The 11,454-nt window shown below is 44.3% G+C and overlaps 1 protein-coding gene across 5 annotated transcripts in view; it reads left to right on the top strand.

Moving 5' to 3' along the window:
• The window catches only part of LOC144259920 (uncharacterized), a 105,432-nt gene that overhangs the window by 56,962 nt on the left and 37,016 nt on the right, over positions 1–11,454 (top strand). For 3 of the 5 annotated variants that reach the window (XR_013344931.1, XR_013344930.1, XM_077808256.1), the window contains one exon: positions 3,026–3,169. Coding sequence is in view for 1 of the 5 variants with exons in the window: in XM_077808256.1 (XP_077664382.1) it covers positions 3,026–3,169 (144 nt within the window). In the remaining 4 variants the exon portion in view is untranslated. Of the gene's footprint in view, positions 1–3,025; positions 3,265–9,787; positions 10,043–11,454 lie in introns of those variants that run through there. The other 2 variants (XR_013344933.1, XR_013344932.1) reach the window with 2 other exon arrangements.

Genomic DNA, 11,454 nt, shown 5'->3' with positions numbered 1-11,454 from the left:
TTCAGGCACTGTATTTAATTTCTCTACCACACAATGATTGTGTCCATGTCTGAACTTTATTTTGACAGCACTCAAACATGTGTTAGGTGTAGAACTAATCAATTAAATTGTTTTTAATTGTTGACTTTATTAATATAACTTCATAAGCAAAATTTTATGAATGACAACATTCATTCATAAAACCGGTTACCCCAATAACTGGCTAATTGAGTTTCACTTTCAATCCAATTGCTGCTTAACTTGCTGAAACTTACACTGTTTCAATATTGTAACTTCTGCTCACTGTTTGTCATTCATTATACTTGTCTCTATTGTAACTTCTGTTCACTGTTTGCCATTCCTTACACTTGTCCATATTGTAACTCAAACTCCATTTTAACTTGTCCCAAACTCCATTTTAAAATGCTCACTTCATTTTGTAAAAGCTTGCTGCAACCTTCATTTCTCCAAAACCCTGCTGTAATCTTATTAGTGTAGTTTAGATGTGTGAATGAGGTATGTATGGATGATGGAATCAACCTCCAGCCCCAGCCTGTCCCAATGAAATAAAGTGTAAACACACAATGGCTGAAGATGCAGACAACAGCCCTGACAAAGTAAGAGGAGTCCACCCTCAAAAGAAAAGAACAAAAGTACAATTGAAGAAACATCAAAGCCAGGTCCTAGGCCAAAAGTCATGTCTGCAGCTGACGGGTGATCAATCACACCCGACCCAGAGGCAGCGTGACACAGCAAGACCGATAGACTCTGGATTCAAACTAAAGCCTACAAAAAGGATGGGTGAGATGGAAGACTCTGAAAGGTAACATTCTGCTGCCAACATGGAAGGGCATCGGTGCATGCCCAACAGAGAGCCAGCTCTTCCTTGTGCCCGGCTTTCCTGGCCAGTTAGCCGCCACAAGCTACAAACCCAAGCCATGAACTCAAGCTACGTTCAGGACTGGTAACTATACAGCAGCTGTAGGACCTGTGTGCGTGTACAAACGAACGTGTGAATGAATGTGAAACTGAATGGAATGTTATAGCTATAACTGACTGCCTGATTCTTTTTGTATTCACAAAAAATGTGACATTTTGTCTTATCCCCTTTAATAAGATCCTGCTGCTTTTTATTTTATTGGTATAACGTAGACCCCTCTGTTGTATTAATTTTAGTGGAATAAATGGGCCCAAAGAGTCAAAGGTGTTAACATGACCCTGTCACTGTACAATATTAAATAAGTTTCAGGGTTCCAAGTATAGAGACCTCAGCTTAATACCATGGCAAAAGTATTAAACATCTTTTTAATGTTTTATTAAACCTTACAGAAAAAGAAAGAAAATTAGTTAAAGCTTTTGAAATGTAAAGTATTAAGAAGGACTTCCATTTTAACAACACCCCTCTTTTTCTTTAGCTGAAGAGAGATTTTTAGAAGGAAAAAACCCTGTTTCAGAGTCTTAGATGGTAATAATTGTCCTTTTTGGGGAACACAGAAACAGTTCATTGGAATGGGCTGGAACTGCTGTTGAAATTTGATCCTGTTTCCTAGAAGGCAAACACACACAAGCGGGAGAGAAAAGAAAAAGAAAATATAGCTTCTGTCTCTGATGTTGACTTTTCCTTACAACCTCACTGCTGGAAAGACACAGGCATGGCACACAGTCTTACTGTATGAGCATCGGACTATTTAGAGCATTGCTTTTAGCTGCCTCTTTGGGTACGGACTCACAGCAATGTTCCAAAATATACAGTCTTGACTGGCTAAGCCACAGACTCTTTTAAACAGATGGCAAAAGGAGAGGGATAGAAAAGAAAGGAAGTGAGCAGGGGAAGGAAAAGGATACATAGATTGGAGGGCAACAAAGTCTCACATTCCAGGTGGTATTATGGATTCAACCTGAGCCAGCAGAGGTGGTGGTATCATCTAGGTCCCACTCTCTGGCCCAGAGTAGTCAGGATTTTTTTCACAATCAGGACAGTGAAGTCCTAACAGTGTTATGGTGGATCCCATGGTCAGGGCCATCCCTAGCCATTTTGGTGCCCTATGCAGCCCCCTCATGGGGGTGCTGTGTGGTGCCCCAGGCCTCCCCGGGAGCAGGGGGACTGGCCCCAGGCCTCCACAGGGGAGCAGGAGCAAGCTTGGGTGGGCAGGGGGAAAACCGCCCCCCAGCACAAGCCGGTGGAGCAGGTTGGGGCTGGGTCGCTCCACTTCCTGCCTCCTAGTGAGTGCAGGGCGGGCCCAACCCCATACTCATGGGGTGGCAGGAAGTGGAGTGACCCAGTCCCAGTCTACTCTGCTCTGCTCCCCTGGCTCCCAGCCTTGGGGCTTGGGGGGCCAAGGGGAAACCGCCCCTCAGCACTCACCAGCTGTGCGTCAGGGGAGCGGAGGGGGCTGGAGTGGAGCAGGGGTGGGAAGAGGTGGGGCTGGGGCCGAGCATGGGTGGGGGCCGTGGGGAAGAGGTGAAGCAGGGGCTGGAGCAGCACGCAGCTGCTTAGGGCACCAGGAAATTTTTCCTGGTGCCCTACGCAGCTGCGTACTTTGCATATGGTTAGGGATGGCCCTGCCCATGGTCCCAGGAGAGAACAGGACAGTCATGATGGTGAAGCTTGCTTCTTCTGGTCCAACTCCCAGCCAGCAGTTGTTGTCATGCAGCTTCTAGACAGTTTTGTCCCAAAAGTCTGTAAGAACCTCATCAATAGTTCTTCTGCTCTTTATTTTGTCCATCAGCTAGGCCTAATTTCTGACACACCAATTTAGGTTCATTATTTCTGTCCCACACTGTTTTGTGTACCAGGCATGATCTTAACACAGTCCTTTCTGTTTAGACTATCTTAGTCCGTCTCCCTCTCCTACCTTTTGTAGAGAAATGATTGTGCAAGATTATAATTTGGAGGGGCTCCCTTATAAGGACAGTATTATCAATATATGAATTTTGAGACGTACCCTGGAAGCAGGGGTAGAGAACACAGTGTAGCAGTGAAGCTCTTTAGCTTATTTTTAATAAAAATTTGAGTCCTTTCTCATTCACTGATTTGTCGTTAAAGGAACCCCAAGATTATTACATGATGTCTGAAGTGCTGAATGAGGAAGAGACTGCAGTAATTTTGAGCTTGACTCCTGTGTTTGAAACTGATAGCAGAGGAAAGGGGAGCATGTGGAGCAGCAAACAGAGAAGAACAAAGCCTCTTGTATGTATTTTATGAGCACAATAGTCACCTGATTATCTTAAGAAGGAACAAAAGCCAGAAATGGTTGTGTTGGAGTCTCCATCCAGTCTGCAATCGTAAGTCAATGTTGCAGAGAACTGGAAAAAATTCCAACAGTGATTAGAATTGTATTTAGCAGATGTAGGGGCAGAGGAGAAAAATGATAAAGTGAAATCATCCATCTTTTTGCATGTTGTTGGGGAGGAAGCATTGGATATTTATAACAACTAAGTTTGAAGAAGGTGAAAGCATGAAGTTAATTAATACGCTGACTAAATTTGAAGAATATTGTATACCAAAAAGGAATGAGATATTTGAGAGACACAAATTTTTTACTTGCATGCTTAAAACTGATGACCCCACAGAGCAATATTTCACAGAATTAAGGTGTTAAGAATGAGACTGCTCCATGAAGGAGATTTAACTTTAGAAATAGCTCTCCAGCTATGCAGGGCAGCAGAAACTGTGAAAGCATAAGCCAAAGAGCTGAACTCACCAGCAGGGGTTATCCATGTACTAAGTACAATAAAATACAGCCAGAAAAGGTCAAATCAAAAAGTGGAAACACTTGCTATGAAAACCACTGCTAGAGGGGAGGTTGGGTACAGATGGTTATGTGGAAGGTGTGGATCACAGTATGGCCCAAACAAGTGTTTTGCCTTTAGGAAACTGTTATAAAGTGAGAAAAATAATCATTTTGAAAAATGCTGCAGATCCCAAATGCCGAAAAGTCAAGTACATTCAGTTGAAGACAACCTGGTTGAAGAGTTTTATATAGACATGCTGGGATTAAGCAAACCTGATGAGAGTGACTGGATACTGCCTATGAAAGTGAATAAAACAAGTATTCCACTCAAACTGGACACAGGAGGTCAGGTTAATATTCTGTCCGATCAAGATTGTGAGAGATTGAAAATAAGACCAAAACTGGGACCAACAAAAATAAAAGTAACTGGTTATTCTGGAATAAATATACCAGTGAAGGGGAGGTACATTGCTAGTGTCAACCATAAAAACACTATGTACAGGCTCCCGTTCATTGTAGTGCCAAAGGAAGACACCAATTTTAGGCCTGTCTATCTGTGAAAAACTCAATCTAGTAAAATGGGTGCTCTCATTACAAGATCATACTGAACATGGCTATGAGATACTCATTCAGGAATATCATGATCTGTTAAGGATTGAGTTACTTGCATGGTGAACATACTGTGACAGGTTTGGGCCCTTTGTGGTGTCACCTGATGTGCTGAGATACCACAGAGTCTACCTGTTCTGACAGCATAGCCCCCCTTTAACCTGTCTTGCTGAGCCAGGTTATTAAAGCCTCCTCTAACACACACGCAGGCAGGGCCACACCCAGCTGCAGATCAGCTCTGGGAAGACTCAGTTTAAGGGACTCGCTCCAACACTCTGGTGCTCACTCCTTTTAAGGGGTACAAACTCAAAGGTTTTATGAAATTTGTCCCCTCCCTCAATGTGGAGATAGGTGTGCACACTTTTTGCCCCCCTCCCGTTAGAAATTACAAAAACTGGGTTTAATAATAAAACAAATTTTATTAACTATAAAAGGCAGATTTTAAGTGGTAGAAGGGGTAACAAACAGAACAAAGCAGATTACTAAGCAAATGAAATCAAACACGCAAACTAAGCTTGTTTCACTAAAGAAATTGGTTACAAATAGTATTTCTCACCCTAGATATTGTTGCAGGCCGGTTGCAAAGTTTCTGTGGTTCAGAGTTCCCTGTCTCAGTCTGGAGTCCCGCCTTGCCTTCCTTTCTGGTGGCTTTTGCAGTCTTCCTTCTTGGGCAGATAGGCCATGGAAAGGAGGAGTCCCCTTTACCTTCCTCCCGACCCTTAAATAGGATTTACATAAGGCAGGAATCCTTTGTTTCCCAAACTTGACACACACACCCCCTTCCAGTGGAAAGTTACAAGAAGTCCCAGGTAATGTTTAGTATCAGGTGACAAGACGACCTGACCTAATAGTGTCACAGTTACGTTCCTGGATGCCACCCCGGAGGGAGACAGAATAGTATCTGCATGGTTTTGTTGTTCCTTCCTTATGGCTCATCAAATCTGATGCCCTGTTGTTTGGTGGGTGTCTTCCCAATACACACCCAGTTGTAATTGTTACATAGTCCATATTTCTAACTTTAGATACAGAAATGATACATGCATACAAATTGGATAATCACATTCAGTAAATAATAACCTTTCCAATGATACCTTACAAGACTCATCTTGCATAAGTATCTCAGTTATGTCATGTTCATATCATAAGTATATTTTCATAAAGAATATGGAGTGAAATGTCACACATACTATCCAGATGAACAAGCAGGTCCCTCCAGTTGTCCATCCATGTAGAAAGGTGCCATTTGCATTATGTGATAAAGTCACTGCTGAGCTCGCAAGGATGGAAGTAATGCAAGAAATACAAAAAATTGAGGAGCCAATGGAATGGGTGAGCTCCCTAGCCACAGTGAAGAAAAAAAATTGCCTACTACACATATGATTAGATCTGAGAGACCTTGTAGTGAGGCGGTGTGGCTCCCAGCTGCCCCGGAGAGGGAAGAGCCCATCCAGAGGCTGGGGTGGGTGGAGCTAGGGAGCTCTGAGCCTGCCCCTCAGAGGCTCAGGCGGCAACCCAGAAGTATAAAGGCTCGGCCTCAGAGCTCATTAGAGGGCCAGACACCTCCAGCTTAGCCTGTTACTGGGAAGTCCCTGCAGCCCAAGGTGCATGCCAGGACTGACCTGGCTTGCCCTGTGCCTGCTACCCGGAGGAGTTGCCAGGCCTGCCGCTCGCCCGGTACCCCGAGGAACCCATGGTGCTGGGCCCCCCAGAGGACCCCACCGTGACTCAGGTACCACAAGAGGGGGAGTCAGGAAGGAGCATGGGGACAGCTGACCCTAGTCTGGCTGTAGCACTGCCAGAGCCCATGTCAGTGTGTTGCAGCCAGGATCCCCACTGACACAGCAGCGGGTCTTTGGCTGCTGCTAGGGCCCCGGGCTGGGATGCAGTGGAGTGGGAGGGCCTGCGTCCCCCTGCCACCCAACTCATGGGTGGCAGTCTCCCCCTCTCCCAAACCGTTTGGAGGCTTGGGCCTACGATTATGCTCAGCCCGGCCTCAGGGCCTGAGCTCCTGACTCATTATGCCCCTGCCCTGACCTAGGGCCAGGGCTTACTACTGTTTGTACTGTTACCGCTCAGCCCTGCCTGAGCTCCTGATTCATTACTGCCCCGCCCTGACCTAGGGCTTGGGCTCACTACTGTTTGTACTGTTACCGCTCAGCCCTGCCTGAGCTCCTGATTCATTACTGCCCCGCCCTGACCTAGGGCCAGGGATTACTGTTGTTTATATTGCTACTGCTATAGTATTATTGCGCGGCCCTGCCTGAGGGCCTGAGTCATTATTGCCCCACCCTGACCTAGGGCCCTGGCCTAACTGTACTTATTTTCTGCTCCCACAAGAGCCGCCAGGGAAGACTTCTGTAGCCGAACTAATTCCCCAATCCTCATCTGTGTGTAGTGAGCTGGTGTGGCTCCCCGCTGCCCTGGAAAGGGTTGAGCCCCGGCTAGCCCCTTTACAGACCTTAATAATGCTATAAAAAGAGAATGTGGCTCAATTTGAGAATGCACAATATTTCAGTAAATTAGATGCATCCTTGGGATTTTGGCAGCTAAAATTAACTGAAGAAAGCTCAAAACTATGCATATTTAGTACCCTATTTGGAAGCTACAGATTCTTATTGTGATGTTGCACTCTGTGATTTTGCGAATGTGCTGATTGTGAATATGATGTAACTGGAATATGCTTCATGCAAAAGGTCTTTTATAAGGTATTACAAAGCTTATAATCTGAGTAAAAAGAAAAGGAGTACTTGTGGCACCTTAGACACTAACAAATTTATTTGAGCATAAGCTTTCATGAGCTACAGCTCACTTCATCGGATGCGTTCAGTGGAAAATACAGTGGGGAGATTTATATACATGAAATTCCAGATGAAATATTTTGTGGTAATGGGCCACAATCTTCCAGTGCAGCTTTTAGGCCATTTGCCATAGACTGGCATTTTCATCACAAAATAGTAAATCCAAATTTACCCACAATTGAATGGACTTGACAGGGCAACAAGCCTTGCGGATAGGGGGTAAGCAGTAGATTTGGTATATCTTGACTTTAGTGAGGTTTTTGATACTGTCTCGCATGACCTTCTCATAAACAAACTAAGGAAATACTACCTAGATGGAGCTACTATAAGGTGGGTGCATAACTGGTAGGAAAATTGTTCCCAGAGTGTAGTCATCAGTGGTTCACAGTCATGCTGGAAGGGCATAACAAGTGGGGTCCCGTAAGGATCGTTTCTGGGTCCGGTTCTATTCAATATCTTCATCAGTGATTTAGATAATGGCAGAGAGTACACTCATAAAGCTTGCGGAAGATATCAAGCTGGGAGGGGTTGCAAGTCCTTTGGAGGATAGGATTAAAATTCAAAATGATTTGGACAAACTGGAGAAATGGTCTGAAGTAAATAGGATGAAATGCAATAAGGACAGATGCAAAGCACTCCACTTAGGAAGGAACAACAAGTTGTACATATACAAAATGGGAAATGACTGCCTTGAAAGGAGTACTGCAGAAAGGGATCTGGGGGTCATAGTGGATCACAAGGTAAATATGAGTCAACAGTGTAATGCTGTTGCAAAAAAAGCAAACATCATTCTGGGATGTATTAGCAGGAGTATTGTAAGCAAGAGACGAGAAGTAATACTTCTGCTCTACTCCACACTGATTAGGCCTCAACTGGAGTATTGTGTCCAGTTCTGGGTGCCACATTTCAGGAAAGATGTGGACAAATTGGAGAAAGTCCAAAGAAGAGCAACAAATTATTAAAGGTCTAGAAAAATGACTTACAAGGGAAGATTGGAAAAAAAAAATTGGGTTTGTTTAGTCTGGAAGACAGAGGGGGCATGTACATGTTCAAGTACATAAAAGGGTTTTACAAGGAGGAGGAAGAAAATTTTCTTAACCTCTGAGGATAGGACAAGAAGCAATGGGCTTAAATTGCAGCAAGGGCGGTTTAGGTTGGACATTAGGAAAAACTTCCTAACTGTCAGGGTGATTAAGCACTAGAATAAATTGCCTAGGGAGGTTGTGGAATCTCCATCACTGAGGATTTTTAAGAGCAGGTTGGACAAACACCTGTCAGGCATGGTCTAGATAATACCTAGTCCTGCCTTGAGTGCAGGGGACTGGACTAGATGACCTCTCGAGGTCCCTTCCAGTCCTGTGATTCTATGAGCAGTTCCAACAGTCAATTACCCTCACTGTAAAAAATGTGCACCCTATAGCCACTCCGAACTTGTCTAGCTTCAGCTTGGCTGGCCATTGGACCTTGTTATAGCTTGGCTGGCCATTGGACCTTGTTATAGCTTGGCTGCTAAATTAAAGAAACCTCTGTTTATCAAATTTCTGTTCCCCATGTAGGTTCATACAGACTGTGATCACATCACTCCTTAACTTTCTCTGTGTTAAGCTAAACATATGGCAGTCCTTGAGTATTTCACTATAAAACATGTATTCTAATCTCTTCATCAAACTTGTAGCTTTTCTCTGTACCCTTTCAATCTTCCAATATCTTTCTTGAATTGTGGACCCCAGAACTGGACATAATATTCTGGTAGTGGTCACACCAGGGCCAAACACAGCAATAATATAATCTGTCTGTTCCTACCTGAGTGCCCACAGTTTTTGCATCCAAGGATCACATCAGCCCTTTTAGCTACTGCATCCTACTGGGAGCTCATGTTCAACTGATTATCCACTATGACCCCCAAATCTTTTCCAGTCTGATTCCCAGAATAGTCCCCCATTCTGTAGGTATGATCTACATTTGTTAGGAGCCAGCTTGCAGAAGAACCAGTCTCCTAATAACTTAATGAGCTCTACGAGCCCTGATAGAAGCTGTCTGACTGTACTACCTGATTGGCTGGCTGCAGGAGTCAGCACGCTGCTACTTAAGCTCAGTAGCAGCAGCAGTCTAGTGACTACTCCATGTGCTCCTTGCTTGCAGCTTGTTTGCTACTCTCCCTAGTCTTGCCCAAACCCCAGCCTTTAGCTATTCCTGTCAGCATCCAGTTTCAGCCTGGCTTCTGGCTTCCAGCTCTGACCCTTAGCTATACCTCCTTACTGTGAGTCCAGTTAACACTCTGGCTTCTGACTCCTGGCTCCACCACTTGGCTATGCTTTTCTGACTGAAATTCCATCTTACTCTTCAGCTTCTGATTCCTAGCTCTGACCTTTGGTTTCACTCCAGGACCCACCCCGTATGGATTCATCTCTAAGTTGCAGGCTGGACTGTTGCTCCAACCATTAGGCAAGACCACCCACAACTCAGTTGCTGACAGTATTCTTTGTTCCTAGATGTATTTTTTTGCACTTAACTGTATTAAAACCCATATTGGTTGCTCATACCCCGCTTACCAAGTGATCCAATCTCTCTGTATCAAGTGACCTGTCATCTTCATTATTTACCATTCCCCCAGTTTTTTTGTCATCTGCAAACTTTCTCAGTAACTATATTTTTGTTTTCTTCCAGGCCATTGATGAAAATGTAAAGTGTAGTGCCAAGAACTGTTCACTTGACAGGACCACACTAGAAACACACCCACTCAGTGATAATTACCCATTTACAACTACATTTGGAGAACTCTGCCAGTTTGTAGCCATTTAATGTGTGCCATGTTGATTTTCTATCTTTGTAGTTTCTTACCAAGTCAAATACCTTACAGAAGTCTAAGTATCATCCAAACTTGTAATCTCATCAATAAAAAATCAAGTTAATTTGACAAGATCTAGTTTCCATAAACCCTTGTTGATTGTCACTAATTATATTGGCCTCCTTTAATTCTTTATTAATAAAGTCCTATAGCAGCTTGCTATTCCATTATTTTGCTCAGGATCAATGTCAGACTGAAAGCCCTATAATTACCTGGGTCATCCTGGTTATCCTTTTAAAATATTGACATGACATTAGCTTTCTTCCAGTCCTCTAGGCCTTCCTGCAGGGGCACCATTTCAGGGGCAGAGGGGGGCTCATACCCCCACCCCCGAGTTTCATACTGGAGGTTTGTTCATAGTACGCACCCTACCCCCAGACAGAGCTCTTAACTGCAACACCCCTTGAGTGTGGAAAGTGATGACTTCTGTGCTGCTCCCTGCTCTGCCCTTAGGGCAGAGAGTTTGTTTATAAACAGAGGCACAGCAATTAAGATAACAAATGTTAAATTAACCTAAGGATCCTTGAGTGCCTGGCAGTGCTTTCAGGATCACCTCAGTAAAAAAGATAGGAAACAAAGGGTAGGAATCAATGGTCCATTTTCACAATGGAGAGAGGTAAATAGTGGTGTCCCCTCAGGGGTCAGTACCGGGATTAATGCTGATCAACATATTCATCAGTGATCTGGAAAAAGGGGTGAACACTGAAGTGGCAAATTTTGCCGATGATACAAAATTACTCAAAATAGTAAAGTCCAAAGCTGACTGCAAAGAGTTACAAAGGGATCTCACAAAACTGACTGGGCAACACAGTGGCAGATGAAATTCAATGTTGATAAATGCAAAGTGATGCTCAGAGCAAAACATAATCTCAACTATACATACAGAATGATGGGGTCTAAATTAGCTGTTACCCATCAAGAAAGAGATCTTGGAGTCATTGTGGATAGTTCTCTGAAAACATCTGCTCAATGTGCAGTGGAAATCAAAAAAGCTAACAGAATTTTGGGAACTATTAGGAAAGGGATGGAGCAGTAGTTCCAAAACTTGTTCCACCGCTTGTGCAGGGAAAGCCCCTGGCAGGTCGGCTGGTCTGTTTACCTGCTGCGTCCGCAGGTTCAGCCGATCACGGCTCCCAATGGCCGCGGTTTGCTGCTCCAGACCAATGGGAGCTGCTGGAAGCGGCACGGGCCAAGGGACGTACTGGCCACTGCTTCCAGCAGCTCCCATTGGCCTGGAGCAGTGAACTGCGCCCACTGGGAGCCAGGACGGGCTGAACCTGTGGATGGGGCAGGTAAACATCCGGTGCAGCCCACCAGGGGCTTTCCCCGCACAAGCGGCAGAACAAATTTGGGAACCACTAGGATAGATAATAGGACAGTAAATATAATATTGCCTCTATATAAATCCATGGTATTTCCCCATATTGAATACTATGTGCAGATCTGGTCACCCCATCTCAAATAAGATATATTAGATTTGGAAAAG

The sequence above is a fragment of the Eretmochelys imbricata genome, chromosome 2 (genome assembly GCF_965152235.1).
Source record: "Eretmochelys imbricata isolate rEreImb1 chromosome 2, rEreImb1.hap1, whole genome shotgun sequence".
Classification (NCBI taxonomy): domain Eukaryota; kingdom Metazoa; phylum Chordata; order Testudines; family Cheloniidae; genus Eretmochelys; species Eretmochelys imbricata.
The sequence above is the reverse complement of the archived record's forward strand: the minus strand, read 5'-3'. Positions and strand labels throughout refer to the sequence as shown.